Genomic DNA, 19,369 nt, shown 5'->3' on the forward strand with positions numbered 1-19,369 from the left:
ACGGGGTCACCCGTTGGAATTGCTTGGAAAAGCCTCAATAGCATTCACGAAATAACCCAGACACAGTCATTCGAAACTTGAGACAATGAGCTTAGGCTCGAGGCGACAACCGGTCGCCGAGCGTAGCCGCGGTCACGGGATGAATGTTTCACCTAACAGAAAAGTACCAATATTGTGAGACACACGTTGTATTAACAATCAAACCCTGGGCAAAAGCAATGTCGCAGTTATGTGAGTCTGCCTAGCAACGGTAACAGTTTGTTGGTATCCCAGGCCAGCGTTAAACAAAACCAACGCAACCGTAAGGAAAAGAAAGTTTCCATTACTCAGTTATTCTTGAGATCTCCTTGGTGAGTGACACATCGTCTAGAGAGCAATATAAAGAGCGTCGTTGTGAGCGATACTTTTGTGTATAGAAATTCTATTCTGAGTTTAATAAAAGTGAGCCCGTGGACCGTGGATTCGCTATATCGAATCTAAGGTCATTGCCATCAGCGTCTAGTTACCATTGTTATTGTTCAAACTTATTTCTTCTGTATTTGTGTTAATAAACGTTATCTTGATTGTGAAACTACAATGAACAATCCAGGCGAAAATTCTTTACACGCCCATAATCAAAACTCAAACAACTCAACTCCGACATCAGAAGTCGGCCGTAACGTCGCCGTTTGTACCGTTGGACCAGCTCATAGCCATCATGAACCAATCCAGAGGACAAAGGGAGAGCGTGGAACCGAAGGAAGTATCCTTACCAGAATTTAATCCTGATAAAGCAGGCGCCGATCCAGCCGCATGGTGCTTAACCGCCAATCAGCTCATGGAGCAAAGGCCCATTAAAAATAACGAATTACTTCTTACTGTAAGCCGTGCGCTGAAGGGCACTGCTGCGCAGTGGCTCACGCATATACCGACCGTCGCAGACTTCACTTGGGCAAAGTTTAAAGAACAATTTCTTGCGCGTTTCGGTGGAAAAGAGACGGCAACCTCAGCGTTGATGAAGATGCTGGCCGAACCTCAGCTGGATGGTGAATCTACGGGAGCCTATGGTATGCGTCTCCGCTCTCTCCTTGGAGCAAGGTGGGAACATTTGACAATAACCGAAGCAGTCAACGCCGCCGTTCTTTATCACCTGAGTTTACGCGACGAGCGTGTCGAGAAGATAGCGCTTACAACTGACGTGAAGACTATGGATCAATTTGCGGCGGAAATGAACGCTTTTCATTACGCAAAGAAGAGGCTGACGCCTTCGTCAAGAACTCCATCGGTAGGCCTCGAAGCAAAACGACGGAAGCTGTCTGACACCCGTATTAAATGTCATTATTGTGGAGTCCCCGGACACAAAATAGCGGAGTGCCGTACGAAGATGAAGACCGAAAGACAGGAAACTACACGACGCCCGGAGAAAAGCCGACCAGCTGTATCATCCAAGGTGTCCTGTTTCAAGTGCCGTGAGGAGGGTCATATCGCACCTGACTGTCCGTTATTGCGGAAAACAAACCGCGATACTGATAACGAACGTCGAGTAAACTCCTGCGTGGTGGAGTCTCCAATGGGTAAATTAAGTCACCTGGGTGAGTCGTTTTCATTTTGTTTCGATTCTGGAGCCGAATGTTCACTAATTAAAGAGTCCATAGCTTCGAAGTTTTCCGGCAAAAGAACGACCGATGTAGTAGTGATGAGAGGGATAGGAAACAATCGCATTAACTGTACATCGCAAGTTTCGTCTGTAGTGTGTATCAACGATTTTGCGTTGGAGATAACTTTCCATATCCTCGATGACAGTTATCTTGAGTGCGATATCATGATAGGCCGCGAAATCCTAAGCCAAGGTTTTAACATAGATATTTCCCGAAATAGTCTCACTATTAGTAGGGCAAAGACCGTTAACAGTTGTAATAAAACTGTAGAAAACGAAATTGATACTAACACACTTGACACTGAGGCGTTTGGCGAGGATAGAGACCGATTGGTTTCTATTCTTGAAGAATTTAAGAGTTCGTTTATTACGGGGTTTCCGCGTAGACGTGTTAAGACGGGACAGATGAAAATACGTTTGATTGACCCTAACATCACTGTACAAAGAAGTCCTTATAGATTAAGCGAGGCGGAACGAGCCGTAGTACGCGAGCGTGTAGACGAATTAATTAGAGCGGAAATCATAAAGCCTAGCAATTCACCGTTCGCGAGCCCTATACTACTCATAAAAAAGAAGGACGGTTCGGATAGGATGTGTGTGGATTTCCGAGAACTAAATAAAAATACGGTCGCGGACCGGTATCCCCTGCCCCTTATTGCAGACCAAATCGCGAGATTACAAAAGGCGAAATACTTCGTTAGTCTGGACATGGCCAGCGGGTTTTATCAAATCCCCATTCACCCCAGTTCGACGGAGTACACAGCATTTGTCACCCCTGATGGTCAGTATGAGTATCTAACGATGCCGTTCGGATTGAAGAATGTACCATCCGTTTTCCAGAGGGCCATTCTAAACGCTTTGGGTGATCTCGCATATTCTTACGTCGTTGTTTACCTAGATGATGTCTTAATTATTGCTGAATCGGTAGACGAAGCCCTGGATAGATTGTACATTGTATTAAATACCCTCGTAAACGCCGGGTTCTCTTTCAATTTTTCCAAATGCTCTTTCTTAAAGACGTCGGTTCTTTATCTCGGATACGTGATCCACAACGGAGAGGTTCGCCCCAACCCTGGTAAAATACAAGCTTTGACTTCTTTATCTGCACCAACAACTGTCACTCAACTTAGACAATTCATAGGTTTAGCTTCCTACTTTAGAAAATTCATACCTAAATTCTCACAAATAATGAAACCGTTGTACGCGTTTACTTCCGGTAGTAAAAACTTAATTTGAACAGATACACACGAAAGTATAAGACAAAGAATAATTTCCGTCCTGACGAATGAGCCGGTGCTAGTAATATTCAACCCGAATTACCCGATCGAACTACATACGGATGCTAGTTCGGACGGATATGGGGCAATTTTAATGCATAAAATTGAAGGCAAAAACCGGGTAGTAGAATACTATAGTAAAAGAACGAGTCCCGCGGAATCTAGATATCATTCTTATGAATTAGAGACGCTGGCAGTTGTAAACGCCATTAAACACTTTCGTCACTATCTGTACGGTCGGGAATTTCTTGTTGTGACTGACTGCAACTCTTTGAAGGCAGCTCGCAATAAAGTGAATTTGAGTGACCGGGTTTATAGGTGGTGGGCCTATCTACAAACTTTTACGTTTGACATCATGTACCGAGAGGGTAAGCGCATGTCTCATGTAGATTTCTTCTCGCGTAACCCTGTCGATATCGACCATACCCCTGTTAGTAAGGTCAAAGAAAAGAGGATTAATCTCGCCGAAATTTCTAAGGACTGGCTTACAGCGGAACAGCGTCGCGATCCCCAAATTTTAGAAATCGTTAATAAACTGAAAAACGATGAGCTCGCGGAAGACATCGCGAATACATACGAGCTACGATCCGGTACCCTTTACCGTAAGATCCAAAGGAGAGGCAGGACCCTCTGCCTGCCCATCGTACCAAGAGGTTTTAGGTGGTCCGTCATTAACCACATACACCAGTCGATCATGCACTTAGGTTGGGATAAAACGCTCGAGAAACTGTACGAGTATTACTGGTTCGAAGGAATGGCGAAATATGTTCGCAAATTCGTAGAGAATTGTCATGCTTGTCAGATTTCTAAGGCAAATTCAGGCAAAATACAAGCCGAATTACATCCCATACCTAAGACCAGCATACCCTGGCATACGATTCACATAGATCTAACCGGAAAACTGAGCGGCAAGAATGATTCGAAGGAATATGTTGTTGTCTTAATCGATGCCTTTACTAAATTTGTGTACTTACATCATACTCGTAAGATAGATTCACTTAGCACTGTTAAGGCACTCAAATCTGCCATATTCTTATTCGGTAGCCCCTCTCGGGTAATAGCAGACCAAGGGTGATGTTTTACCGGTAAGGAATTTCAAGAGTTTTGTCGGGATAAACAGATCAAACTACACCTAATAGCAACCGGTGCTAGTAGAGCGACTGGACAGGTAGAGCGTACTATGGGTACGTTGAAAAATATGTTTACGACAGTAGAGACGACCGGACGTTCCTGGCAAGACGCGATCGGAGAGATTCAATTAGCTTTGAATTGCACCACCAATCGTGTGACTAAATCGAGTCCGTTAGAATTATTAATTGGTAAAACGGCAAGACCCTATGGATTATTACTACCTGAAAATATCGAGGAAAGGGAAGTAGACATCTCCAACGTAAGACAACAGGCTGTACAAAGTATAGAAAATAGCGCTAAGTATGATAAAGAAAGATTTGATAAAACGAAAGCAAAAGTAGTTAAATTCAATGTCGGTGATTTTGTATTAAAGAAAAACGAGGAAAGAAATCAAACGAAACTAGATCCGAAATTTAGGGGTCCATTTGTGATATCAGAAATTTTGGAAGGAGACAGATATATTTTAAAAACGTTAGATGGCAAACGGTCGTATAAATACAGCCATGATAGGCTGAAGAAAATGCCTGATAGTTGCGTTCCTACTGAGTTAGACGTCTGCGGTGGGGGTGAGAGCAGTGGCCATAGTGATGCGAGTGCCCCGGCCTCAGAGGAGGATCACTTTGACCACAGCACTTGATAAAATGAGTTTGAGAGCGCCCAGTGGGGCGATACTATGAGTTCACTGTTTTCGTGGCACTATGGTAATAACATCTAACATAGTGTTCGCACGAGCGCCCAGTGGGGCGATATGATGAGTTTTCACAAATGCTCAGTGTGGTAAAATGATCCATAGAAGTGAGAGTCGTTGAGGTGCGAGATCGAGAATGGTCCATCTTACCATTACGCTCGGATTGATGATTCACTGAACGCAACTAGTACTTCGAATATTAATCATAACGTTTCGAATTTCTGTTCTCTTTTAACTCTTTCTTTATCAAACATTCGATCAGAATTTTTGTCGTCAAACTGGACCCTTGACCTATTTTAATACTTAGTACAATTGTAAATAACACCAATTATATCGAGTCTAACATGAGGAAAACCCAATATTCTAGATACAACCGAGGACGTGTGACAGTCAGGATGGCCGTGTCGGAGATGAAAGGACAACGGGGTCACCCGTTGGAATTGCTTGGAAAAGCCTCAATAGCATTCACGAAATAACCCAGACACAGTCATTCGAAACTTGAGACAATGAGCTTAGGCTCGAGGCGACAACCGGTCGCCGAGCGTAGCCGCGGTCACGGGATGAATGTTTCACCTAACAGAAAAGTACCAATATTGTGAGACACACGTTGTATTAACAATCAAACCCTGGGCAAGAGCAATGTCGCAGTTATGTGAGTCTGCCTAGCAACGGTAACAGTTTGTTGGTATCCCAGGCCAGCGTTAAACAAAACCAACGCAACCGTAAGGAAAAGAAAGTTTCCATTACTCAGTTATTCTTGAGATCTCCTTGGTGAGTGACACATCGTCTAGAGAGCAATATAAAGAGCGTCGTTGTGAGCGATACTTTTGTGTATAGAAATTCTATTCTGAGTTTAATAAAAAGTGAGCCCGTGGACCGTGGATTCGCTATATCGAATCTAAGGTCATTGCCATCAGCGTCTAGTTACCATTGTTATTGTTCAAACTTATTTCTTCTGTATTTGTGTTAATAAACGTTATCTTGATTGTGAAACTACAATGAACAATCCAGGCGAAAATTCTTTACACGCCCATAATCAAAACTCAAACAACTCAACTCCGACATATATATTAAAATTACATATTACTAATATTAAAATCGTCTGCTTAAATTAGCCAAACTACTTCTCAAGAATGTAATTGAAAGTAATTTGTAATTTCAAATTTGTTACAAGCTTACATACGTTGCTTACATAGGTAAGATACCAACAGAAATTACACATGTATATAGTAGTAGGTAACAGTAGTACGATAAGCGACTATATTTAACAAATTTCAAATAAATATCGTTTTTGCAAGTTAAATCACGTAATTTTTAACCGTGTTACTGTCTACAAAAAATTATTAATCAATTTTGTTAAACATCTCAATAATCATTTAATAAAAAGACATACAAAAGACATTCGTACAGTAATTAATTAATTTCAACAATTAATTTCTGTTTCTCTATTTCAAGAGCATATTTTAATTTATCAATATGATTAAAATAATCGATTTCATTTATAATACCACTTAGTTCGATTTTTTCAACACGTGGTATTACTTTATGCGCATTATTCAACATACGCTTAAATATTTTAACTTGTTTGGGTGTCAGAATGGATATAGCAGTGCCGGATTTACCTGCGCGTCCTGTTCTTCCTGTTCTGTGGATATAACCGTTAATATGCTTAGGAAGATCATAACTGTTGAAGTGTTCGATACTTCTAAGAAAACTCTACATCTGGTCTTCGGCTTTCACAAAGCGCCGATGTCATCGATAGCGCATAGACAAAAGAATGCGTCGACGACAGACGATAAGCGGCACACGTGCGACGTTTTTTTTTGCGGCGTTCTTTTAGTCTCAGGGTAACATTGCTAGCGTGCGGATCTGGACCAGCTTACATATATTCCACACTTTATACTTTCACAATAAATTATATATTTTCAATACCTTACAATTTACCCACGCGTTTCTTTAATTCCACATCCATCCTATAACCTTAACAGGTTATGGGCCCAGGGCTGTAGATTGTAAGGTAGCAACGCGAACTGAATAAAGTGTTAGGGTGTTGTGCTTGGTAAAGTAAGAGATAGTGCTAAAATGGAATCAGCAAGTTCGAAAATTGAGATGTTACGTGGCGAAGAAAACTGGCTCCAGTGGCGTTTTATTATGCGTACACTTTTGGAGGAAAATGACGACCTGATCAACGTGTGTGAAGGGAATCTGTGTCATCCAGGTAACAGTGCGGAAAAGGGAATCGCCCGTGAAAGATTTTTGAAGGCAGATCGGTTAGCGAGGAAATTAATTGTGACCTCGGTAGGAAGGAAACCGTTGGATCTTCTTTTATGCTGCACAACAGCACATGAAATGTGGAAAAAATTAAATTCAGTATATGATATGAAATCAAATGAAAATTTAAATATGGTCCAGAAGCAGTTCTTCAATTTTAAATGGGAAGAATCTGAAAATGTGTCCCACAACTTGTCGAAGTTGGAACTGATCGCGGCGAAGATGAAAGCCCTTGGAGGTGAAGTGGCCGAGAGAACGCTGATAACACGCATTTTATCGGCGTTACCAAGCAAATTTGACCATTTTCACAGTGCGTGGGATTCAGTGGAAGAAGAAAAGAAAACCCTAGACAAGCTTAGTACCAGACTGATGGAAGAAGAAACCAGATGGAAGAAAGACGACCAGGAAACATCGGTGGCGCTGGTAACAAAAAGTAATAATTGTAAAAGGGAACAGCAGAAACGATTAAATAAAACCGAATATGAGAAACAAGGACCAAGCTGTTTCAACTGTGGAAAAGTCGGACATCTAAAAAGAGATTGTTTTAGATGCTTTATATGTAAAAGAAAAGGCCACATCAGCAAAAATTGCTTTCAAAATAAAGGAAACAACAGTAGAGACAACCAGGAACCCAGAAATCGAAATCGAGATCACAGCAGAATTGGTCTATTAGGAAGCACCTCAACGATGCATGCGGCAAACCATGATCTTTGGATAATCGACTCAGGAGCTACGGATCACATGACAGGACGACAAGAATGGTTCAGCGTCCTCGAAAAATTCGACAACACGGTGAAGATAGAGATCGGCGATAGTACGTTCATGGATGCATGCGGCAAAGGAAAAATCAAAGTAGAGACTTTTGTGGACGGAAAATGGGTAGCATGTACAATGAACGATGTATTATACGTACCAGGTATGAAAAGAAATTTGTTTTCCATAAGATCTGTCGCAAGGAGGGGTATAGACTTTTGTATTTCAAAGGAAGGGCAAAATTGTATATTTTTACAAAACCGGAAAGTAATAGCAAGAGGTTCGGTTATCGGAAATTTATATAAGGTCGATATGCGAGTTATCATACCGTCAGTTTGCAATCTTAGCAATAGAGCGGAGTCAAACGCGGATACGTTGCAATTATGGCACGAACGGCTATGTCATCAAAACATCAGACACGTTAAGGAATTTTTAAGAAATTCAAATATAAAAGTGGTAGAGGATAGTAGCTTTTTCTGTGAAGGTTGCGCATACGGGAAACATCATAGATCGAGTTTTCACGAGAAAATCAAGCGTGCGACTAAACCTCGCGAAATTATTTATACGGATGTATGTGGACCTATGGAAGTCCAGTCATTAGGAAAGAAATTCTATTTTCTTATATTTAAAGACGATTTTTCGAAATTCACGAAGATTTACTTCTTACAACGTGTCAGAAGTAATCGAAAAGCTAAAAATTTTTTGTTTAGAAGTCGAAAACCAATTCAATAGTAAGATCAAAGAAATTCATAGTGATGGAGGGAAAGAATTCAAAAATAAAGAGGTTAAAGAATTTTTAAGAAGCCAGGGAATTAGGCACACGGTTAACGTCCCATACACTCCCGAACAGAATGGCGTTGCAGAAAGAGAAAATAGTGCAATAGTAGAGGCAGGCCGGTCAATGCTACATTCGAAACCAAATCTACCGCTGTTTTTATGGGCCGAAGCCATGAACACAGCAGTGCATGTCATAAATAAGACAGGGCCAACAGGACAAGACAATAAAACACCATATGAATTGTGGTACGGGAAATCGTCAGATGTAGAAAAGTTTAGAGTTTTCGGTACTGAGTTCTTTGCACACATACCTGAAAAAAAGAGAAGTAAACTTGACAAAAAGGCTAACAAAGGATATTTGGTAGGCTATCTAGATGACGGACGAGGGTATCGAGTATACGTGCCGACCGTAAGAAATGTAATATTAAGCCGTGATGTAATATTTATGCCCGAACTAGAAACTGCAAAATTCGTTAATATAAGTTTACCGAAAATTGTCGAACGCAAAGATGTGTGTACGCAGAGCGATAGAGCATGTACGTATGAAAGCGCAGAGAGTGAACATGAAAAACAACTTCATGTAACCAACGAGAATGTGAGACAATTGAGAGATAGAGATAAGATCAAACGAACCGATTTTTATGGTAGTCCAACAATGTATGTAGCGGAAAAACTACCGGTAGATTTTAACGAAGCGATGAGATCCGAAAAGAAAGAATTATGGAAAGCGGCTATGCATGATGAAATGAAATCGCACCAGGAAAATAAGACGTGGATCCTTGTAGAAAAACCAAAAGATCAAAAGACACTTAGTAATAGGTGGGTTTTAACGGTAAAGCAAAATCCGGACAATTCGGAACGATACAAAGCGCGACTTGTGATTAAAGGGTGTTCACAGGAAGAAGGCATAGATTATAAGGAAACCTATAGTCCCGTTGCTCGGTTTGACACAATTAGATTAATGCTCAGTATTGCTGCCAAAAATAATTTATACCTTGGACAGTTTGACATTAAAACCGCATTTTTATATGGAAGTCTGAAAGAAGACATCTATATGAAACAACCTAAAGGTTTTGATGATGGTACAAATCGCGTTTGTAAATTGCTAAAAGGCCTATATGGCTTAAAGCAGTCTCCAAGATGTTGGACGGAACGTTTCACAAAATTTATTTCAGGTTTAAAATTTTATCAGAGTAACGCAGATCCTTGCTTTTATATTTATACAGAAGATGACAAATTAATGCTGATGACCATATACGTAGACGATGGACTGGTAGCAGCTTCAGACGAATCTCTAATCGATAAATTTTTCAACAATTTAAATAAGGAATTCAAAATTACGAGTTCGAAAGTAGTAAAGAGGTTTCTTGGACTTGAAATTGATAGACTAGAAGATGGTTCAATATTCATTCATCAGAGCAGGTATATCGAAAGCATATTAGAAAAATTTAATATGAATGAGGCAAACAGTGTTTCTACACCTATCGAGACTAATTGGAATGAAAGTAACATAGGCGATAATGATTGTAACGCACCATACAGAGAAGCTGTAGGAAACTTAATGTTTTTACAAACCGTAAGTAGGCCAGATATTAGCTTTGCAATAAATATAGCGTCGAGACATTTAGAAAATCCAAATAAGCATCAGTGGCAATTAGTCAAACGAATTTTACGCTACATAAAAGGGACCGCAGACATGGGACTCTTATATACAAAAGCAGGCAGTCTCGAAACCTTCAGCGATGCTGACTATGCAGGCGACAAAGAAACAAGAAAGTCAACATCAGGCGTTGTATGTAAGTATGCGAATGCAGCCATTACATGGCAATGTAAGCGACAACAATGTATAGCTTTATCTACGACCGAAGCTGAGTATGTCAGTGCAGCCTCAGGAGCGAAAGAAATTATGTGGTTGAAAAAAATATTTCCTGAATGTAAAATAGACATCCTTAAGTATCTGCTATATGTAGACAATAATAGTGCTGTGAAGTTAATTAAAAATCCAGAATTCCATCAAAGAAGTAAGCATATTGATGTAAGATATCATTTCTTGCGAGATTTATACAATAGAGGCGAAATTGATGTAACGTATGTAACAAGCGAAGACCAACTGGCAGATATATGTACAAAGGCGTTGCCAAAACCAAGATTTGAATATTTGAGACAGAAATTAGGCCTGAAAAATAAAAGGGATATTAAGAGGTAATTGTTTGTAGAAATGTAGAGTTTTTAGGGAGGGTATCGAAGTGGTTATTACTTGTAAAAGAAAAAGAAAAACTCTACATGATCTACTAAGTCTTCTCGTAGTATTTTTAGTAATAAATTAATTCGAATGGTAAAGAGAAAGGCATTGTCGAAATTAAGCTTCAAATATTCACAAAGAGATAATTGTATGTGAGGATGTAGAGTTTTAGGCAGGGTGTTGAAGTGATCGATACTTCTAAGAAAACTCTACATCTGGTCTTCGGCTTTCACAAAGCGCCGATGTCAACAATAGCGCATAGACAAAAGAATGCGTCGACGACAGACGATAAGCCGCACACGTGCGACGTTTTTTTTTCGGCGTTCTTTTAGTCTCAGGGTAACATTGCTAGCGTGCGGATCTGGACCAGCTTACATATATTCCACACTTTATACTTTCACAATAAATTATATATTTTCAATACCTTACAATTTACCCACGCGTTTCTTTAATTCCACATCAATCCTATAACCCTAACAATAACTTATGACTAACTGTACATTTGGAATATCTACACCCCTTGCTATTGCATCTGAACATACAAGTCTGAAAGTATAATAAAATTATATCACAATTTTTAGAAAATATTGATCTTAATTTTCAACGAAATTATAAACAAAACGTACATTTGAATTTTTCCACTTGTAAATTTCGTGAGTATATCCTCACGTTCTTTTGATGCAAGTTGTGCAGAAAGTTCTCCAACCACTATATTCTTTTTAGATAAGAGTGATTGGAGTAAAATAGTTAGTCTATGAGCAGTTCCTCCAGAATTTGTGAATACTAATACTTTAAAAGTGATATCATTCTTCATTATTAATTGATATAAAGCTACTGGTTTATATTCTGCTTCATATTCTATTGCTTCTTCTTTTAATTCTTCTGGGCTTGTATAACGCCCTATAAAATTAAACGCTTCTTTATCTAAATTTACATCATCGTCCTTGGGCCACATCATCATCATCAGATTGGGCCACAGGTCTCGGACTCCTGCTGGTGAACAGGCGCTCGAAAAGAGGGAGAAATCTCTCTATGCTACGAGACGTATCGTGAGGTGCGGCGATCGCTGGAGAGACAAATCAAGATCGCAAAAGCGCGGACCTGGTCAGACCTGTAATGGTGTAAAAATTTTGCTCGAAGGGTCACCCGGCGACGACGGAGATAGAATCAATACTGCTGCTGGAGGTCATTGGGACGCTTTCCCCCCTACAGAATGCATCATCGCCTGATGAATTAAGTGAGGAATCGATTGGTGAATGGCGGCGTAGTTTGAGAAATGAAATAGAGAAAACTTCCGAAGTCCCTCGTCCCACACGAGGAATATACAATAAGTTAAAGAGTGTGTGGGATAAGGATTGTGTAGGCAAATAATAACAGATGTTACATGCATAATCTTGTTATAAAACATAATCTACTTCTCGATCAAGATGGCTACAAGCTGTCAAGACGTATCAACTGAAGCTCATAATAATCCTGTGGCGACACATGAGTCATAGGACGAAACGAAACTGGTAACAAATTCTTCGTTAGAATTTGTTGCCGACTTAACACTGAATAACTTTGGATTGAAATATTTTCCTGTCAGATTATGTGAGTGTTGCAAATATATCGTGGACATTTTTTATCCAAAAAGAACACTGCACACTGGCACCGAAGTACCATTTCCGCCTTTATTGTTTGTTACTATTTTAAATCGCATCTGCAGTGACAGTCCTATCCGAGCAACCGAGCTAAACAGACTGAGAAACTGCGCGTCAGTGAAACTGCGACAAGCAGTGAATTTAGACGAACAAAACGACAACGAACGCTGCCAAATGGTTAAAACTCTTAAATGCAACAACAAATACCGCCAATCAAAATAACCAACAAAGGTTATCAAATGTACCATGTAAATAAAGCTACAAATGTTGGACCAAAAACAAACATTTAACAAAGAACGGAAAGGCTCAGCTACAAAGGAAATGGAAACATTGCAAGAGCAAGAAGAGAACACGTATAACAACGAACTACTCTATCAAGATGAGAACTGGAAGGTAGCAACAGCTCACAAGAAGCGTAAAATCATACCAGACACAAGCGCTATGAAGCTTTCAGATGCAGAAAAAGAACAATGATTACAAGACATCCCATTCCGAAATTCTTTCAGCTCACTGATGTAACATGTAGTTACGGATCCGAAAGAAGAAGTAACAACCGATATCGCTAAATCACCACCGTTCTACATTCGTGACCAAATAATAGATCCTCTTATAGAACTATTAAAGAACACTGACGGAAAAAGACTTCGGTATAAATCGATTAGAATTGGAACAAGTAAAAGTACAGACAAATATTTTTAATATTTCAGAAATCCTTAGAAAAGTGACGCAAACATTAAGAGAGCGTAGCGGTACATGAGTCGTCGGAGGATTCGAATCGGGAGCGACTCGTATTGTTGTAGCTTAGAGTGTCAACGCAGTTTTCATTTGCTAGGTTCAAGAATAAACGAACTCCGGACAAAAATATTATCGCCGTTATGAGTAATCGGCAACCGAAATCACGTTTGAACTTTTTGAAAGTCCATCGATCGATAGCGGATCAGTCTTTATAGCGAGCGTTATTACAACCAGTATAGCGAATCAGTTTAACGAGTCATACGGTAACGTTGAGCGAGCGACGATTATCGATCTCTTTACTTATATTTAAAGTGATTTTAATATAGTTGACTATTACCATGTTACAATAAGTTTCTTTAATAAACTAACACGTTTAATACCATCTCTGGAGAAAAACGCTGAGTAGCATAGTAATTTAACGACTAACCTCAATAATATTCAAATGAATATTATCAATCGTACCACCTAAATTCGCTTGAAAACTATTTGTTGTATAAAAGAATATTTCGAACATCATTTGATATCGATTTGGCATCGAGCGTAATAACCACTTTTTTAATATTTCTTTTTTTTATCGAGATATGAAAGTTGCTCTGAGCTTTTCTATCATAACGTGTAATATTTGGCCTTGAAATTTCAAAACGTATCGAATACCGAGTAAAAGACTACTAAAGTATATGAGGTCTTCTTTAATTTATTTTCAATTTAAATAATGTTTAAAGTGTTGTCCATTACATTCGATGTAAGTACGCAAACTATTAATGAGAGCGAGTGACATATGTTCCACCGTTTCCGAAGTTACATCTTTGTATGTTCCAATAATTCGATCCATAGTGTCTTCAGGTGTCGGCTGGCTCTTGATAAACTTCGTTTTTTAAATGTCCAAAGAAAGTAGTCGAGTGGCGCCAGATTCGGAGATCGAACTGGCCATGGAATTTCTGGTCCACGTCCAAACCATTGATTAGGAAAAGATCGCCGCAACGCTTGATGCGCTTGTCATGCGTAATATACAAGACAACCGTCTTGTTGATACCACGTTGTCAGTGTTTGTAGTCATAAATCTGTTTGTAACGATGATAGTTTTTGGGATATGAGAATGGAATATTTCCGTCCAGTCAATGATCCCTCAGTATAAAAAGATCCAATTATTGAGATATAAGATTTGACGAAGCCAATGTGGATTTTCTTGTCATCGTATATAGTTATAATGCATATTTTTTATAACGGCTTGTCCAAAATTTGTGAATATGGCCTTATCAGTAGACAACATATTTTGTAGAAATGTATCATTTGTATTTGTTTTATTTAAAAGCCTCTCACAAACTTTCATACGGTTTTGAAACTTTGTCCCTTGCAATTCTTCGTGCAATTGTATACGATCAGGAAAAGATTTTGTGAATAGAGAATTCTTACAACACTTGTTTGACTAATTCTTATAGTTTGAGGTATTTTTGCCGTGTATTAATACGATGATTCTGATTGACAGCGGCAAGTATGATATTAATTTTATCTTCGGTTCTTGCAATGTGCGGACGTTTATGCTTTGAATGGAAATTGCCAGTTTCTTCTAGCATTTTTCAAAGCTTTTGAAACACACGGCGCGATGGTAGATGTTTGCCACGATATTTTTCCACATATAAGTGTTTCGTTATAACTTTTTCCTTGTATGCATCATAAACGAGAATCATATCCAACATTTTAATATTACTAAATTTCATTGTATCGTTGCACCTCTCCTCTTCGGCCGACAACGTACTACTACGGAACTCATTTAAGCATCAATATCGTCTGGCTGGAGAGGCCAGATGTCTTTATAAACGCAGGAACACGTTCACGCCGGCGTGTACCACTAGTGGCTCACGTTCGAGTCTCCCAGCGGTTCATGATTGAACGTTCCATCAGACAGTGTTGTTTATGTATTTCTATGCAATTCTTGAAAACATTTCAGTCAGAGTGCTGGCTGACCGTCACAACAATTGCAATACGCCGCTGCTCTTTTACCTTCCTTCGTGGCATAATCTCTACCTTTTTTTTTTTATATAAGCATTTATAATATTCCTCGCATCTTTTTCTTGACTTTTTTCCAGACCCATTATATGAATGAAGAATATGTGAATTTGCTTTTCAATAGCCATTTGTTCAATATTGTGATTATTGGTCAAAAGTTGATCAATAGTTCATTTTCTAAGTTGTAAAATATTAATATGTTTTCCATAAACAACTATAGTACGATGTCATTTGATCGGATAAATCAACATCCTTTTTTGCATTATTATACAAAAACTACCATCGGGATTATCTTGTCATTTTTTCCTTCAATAATTGTACACGTGTGATTCTTGAAAGCAGTTAACATACAAACTGGTCTTTTACCAGTCCATTTCAAAAATTTTAATCCGCTACGATTTTCAAAACTCATAATGTCAGCTCGTTGTTGTTTTGCGTGTGGTGGTAGAAATTTTTTATTTATTTTACGGTACCACAAATAAATGCTTTTTTCTCGAAAGTTCTTCAGCAAAAGGGACAGTCGTGAAATAGCTATCTATAAATAGCATGCGGCCCTCAAATAATAATCGGCCAGAAACGCAAAGTAGCGCGGGCGTAAACCTGTGTATTTAGCAGGTACGTAAGTAAGAATATCTCGGTAATTGTTAGTTTGTGCCCCATATACCTTAGTAGCTTTTTACTTGGCATTTAATGTCCTTTCCAATTGCAAATGTCGTACACTCCTTCCCAGTATCAAACAACTTTTGCTCGAAACATTGCTTTATACTGTGAACAAATTTGATCTCTTGCTTTACGATTTAAGTAGCAACAGCGCGTGCCGTAACCAACGGTAGGTCGGTCAGGCGTCGAGCCATTTCATAGTCTGGCTGAGCGTTCAAAGTCGTGCAAATCGCACCGTTCTTTTAATGTTTATATCATCTAAAAGTGAATAATAAATCAGTAACATTTTTATTACAATTTCTAAATAAACACATATTAAATATTTGTCAATTTGATCAAGACATTAATAATTTAAAATATGTGTTTATTTAGAAATTGTAATAAAAATGTTACTGATTTATTAAATATTTGTAAATTTGATCAAGACATTAATAATTTAAAATAATTTTCAATCGTGTGGTATATTTCGAAGCATATGGGTACATGTAATGCTACTTTACATATTTTGCATTCCCACATTGTTTCGCTACGTTTTTCATGTTTATGCAAACTTTGCAGAATCTTCGTGGCCTTGATTTCGATATTGTTCGGTCTATATGCTTGGAAAATTGACTCTAATGTTTTGCGTGCAGTTTCTTAGGTAAATCTTCGTTCGATAATCGTCCTCTCCTTTTATACTCTGGTAACGGTATATTTTTTAGTAATGACTCGTTTGCTTTTTGCTAGTTTGTTATTTATTTTGTCGAATAAAATGTACAGAGCAATATCTGTTCAACCGTTCGCGAAGAGACGCGGTCGAGGTAGAGCGCGTCAACGAGAGTCGTAAATTCTCGCTACGATACGACGATCGTGTCACACACTCAAGGAAACCATCTGCTTAGTAAATAAATAGACCGAACACTCTGAATGCCACATCTGTTGAAACAATAGACTAACGAGACCCCCTCCAAAGGGACTAGATCCTCGGTAGAGGGACCTTCCCAAACCAGCGTAAATACAGTCTGTTGTAGCATTTCGAAGCTATCTGTTGTAATCGTCACTCTGTTGGATTTCTGCAATAAATTTAATCTTTGCGTATCAAGTTCTATTTCCTTCACCCTATTCGTGAAAGAATCATTTCGTTCGTGCCGCGGCGCGAGGACATCACCGGCGATCTGTTAATTTCGCGATCTTTTGTGTCTCCGACGTGACAAAATTGGCGATCCTGCCAGGATCCATTCATCGCATCAAGAGGAAACTTCAAAGGGAAGTCTACGGATTTTACAGCGAAGGACCACGGTCACCTCTTTGATCAAAAGAAGGATCTACGAAGAATCTCGGTAAGCTGGCTTTCGCATATTATCGAAATCCTAAACCCGAAATACGTTCTGAAGATAGTGACTCTTCCGAAAATATCGCGTCTATCAAGATGAATCCAACTGACATGAGTACGGCAAAGCAGAGCGAATTAATTATGACTATACTCGAACAACTTCAAAATCTTACTCACGAGTTCAGAAACTTTAAAAGTAATACGGATCAAAGTATTAACAATATAAAAGAATTCGCGGAAACTTGTGATAGAAGTCGGGCCAAAGAAATACGAAGCCTTGCAAAGGCTATGGAACTAGGGTACGACACCGAAACTGACCAACCGCTCACGAGCACGCCTTTAGCAACCGGTGTTGACCAAATGACAGACGACGAAACCGACGAACCAAATGTTTCACGAAAACAACGAAGTAATCACGTTACGACTAGACAAAGAAACGACCGCAACGAAGACCAAGGGCTTGACGCAGACAAGGCCATACAAACTATCGAGACACTACGGGGTCGAGATGATGTAGGCGTTGAAGATTTCATCTCATCGGTCTGCAAAGCAAGAGCCAGATGTAAGGCAAGTGACAGAGAGCTATTATTGGACCTTATATTGATCCAAAGAATTACCGATGATGCAAAAAGAAATATACGGTATCTAAAAATTGACTCGTTCGAAAACTTGTATACATGCTTGAGACAACATGTGCTAACACCAACAACTATCAGCAATTGTAGGGACAAACTAAAGAATTTAAAACAAGGGGCAACAGAAAGTGTACAATCTTTCAATTCTAGATTCCGACAACAGCTCAATGAACTGAATTACGCAGTTCAAAACGAAAATCGTACACCAACCGAACGACGCATAGCTATAGATATTGAAGAACGCGAGGCGCTTAAAACATATTTACTCAACCTACGACATGAAATAGGACAGATGGTAGTGGTTAGCGACCCGAAAAATCTGAACCTTGCCCAACAACTAGCCACTGATAGAGAACAATGGCTACGGGAAGCGAATCGTGTCGCCAACCGCCCAAGGAACCAATCTTACAACACCATACCAGCACCCAAGCAAAATATTACCAACCCACGACTGCAAACTTTTGCTCGTTCATCTGGCCGACCATTAGACGACCATGTGAAACCGAAGTGTCCCAAGTGTTTACGAACCGGACACACGGCCGGAGGTTGTTACCCCCAAAAATTTTCCATTTGCCAACCAAGGAAAAATTCCACCTCGAGTAAACCAGACAACGGAGAACCGAGAAGAAACATCCCAAGAGTTAATTGTACCACCATCGGAAGATTATTGTCGATCGTGCTGCAACGAAGAGACGGAAAAAGAGCCAGATTTCTCGTCGATACTGGAGCAGGAATAAATCTCATAAAAGAAACGACAAACACACCACCAAAAAAATTTGTAACCTAAATATTTTCAAGAAGGATCAGCAATTCCATATAGTTCCTGACAATTTTCCCCTAATCGAAGACGGAATAATCGGACTCCCATTCCTTACGAAGTACCGATATAACGTCACTAACGATAAACTGACCCTAGACGAGATCACATTACCTTTCCAGAGCACCGATAACGAGATAGGACCAGGCGAAACTTTAACCTCAACCCAATACATCGGAGGAAAGCCCACCACAGTATGCTTTATCAACACTGGTAATCAAACCTGCCATATTACAAACAAAATAGAAAAACCCGATAGATTAACGCAAATTAATAAATTTACGCGAGTAATATGCACTAAACATATTGATCCAGAACTTCGAGAACCTCTTGAAAAAATCCTTATTAACTACTTAGACGTTTTTAACATGGAAACAGACTCACTACCATGCACTAACTTAACCGAACATACAATCACACTCAAAACGGACAAACCCATAAACGTCAAATCTTATAGACCGCCCGAATGTCATAAAAAAGAAATCGAGACTCAAATCAACGACATGTTAAACAAACACATCATAGAACCATCGGATAGTCCATATAACGCACCAATTTGGGTAGTTCCAAAGAAATTAGACGCATCAGGTAAACAAAAGTGGAGGATTGTTATAGACTTTCGGAAGTTAAACGAGCAAACAGACCAAGACGCGTATCCTTTACCGAATGCGGACGAGATACTCGATCATTTAGGCAAGGCTAAATTTTTCTCAGCCCTAGACCTCTCATCAGGATTTCACCAGATACCTATGGAACAAAAATCAAAAAAATATACTGCGTTTTCAACT

The 19,369-nt window shown here is 39.3% G+C and overlaps 2 protein-coding genes across 2 annotated transcripts in view; one reads left to right on the forward strand and one right to left on the reverse strand.

Annotated features, from left to right (window-relative positions):
• The first annotated feature begins 1,881 nt into the window (after positions 1-1,881).
• Positions 1,882-19,369, forward strand: part of LOC141445938 (uncharacterized) — a 42,247-nt gene continuing 24,759 nt past the window's right edge. The window contains exon 1 of the transcript XR_012453421.1: positions 1,882-1,892. The gene's annotated coding sequence lies outside the window, so the exon portion shown is untranslated. The remainder of the gene's footprint in view (positions 1,893-19,369) is intronic.
• On the reverse strand, positions 11,249-11,748 carry LOC139996665 (probable ATP-dependent RNA helicase Dbp73D). Its single transcript, XM_072021191.1, has 2 exons — positions 11,402-11,748; positions 11,249-11,321 (listed from the first exon to the last, which is right to left on the reverse strand). The coding sequence occupies exons 1-2, from the start codon at positions 11,737-11,739 to the stop codon at positions 11,249-11,251; spliced, it is 411 nt and encodes a 136-aa protein (XP_071877292.1). The 5' UTR covers positions 11,740-11,748.

This window comes from Bombus fervidus, chromosome 18 (assembly GCF_041682495.2).
Source record: "Bombus fervidus isolate BK054 chromosome 18, iyBomFerv1, whole genome shotgun sequence".
Classification (NCBI taxonomy): Eukaryota; Metazoa; Arthropoda; class Insecta; order Hymenoptera; family Apidae; genus Bombus; species Bombus fervidus.

What these genes read in the sequence shown, in the direction of transcription:
- LOC139996665 (XM_072021191.1), bottom strand. Translation starts at nt 11,739, where the DNA reads ATGATGATGATGTGGCCCAAGGACGATGATGTAAATTTAGATAAAGAA. An exon ending in ACAAGTGGAAAAATTCAAAT is followed by an intron (nt 11,322 to 11,401) that starts GTACGTTTTGTT and finishes TTATACTTTCAG; the next exon opens with ACTTGTATGTTCAGATGCAA.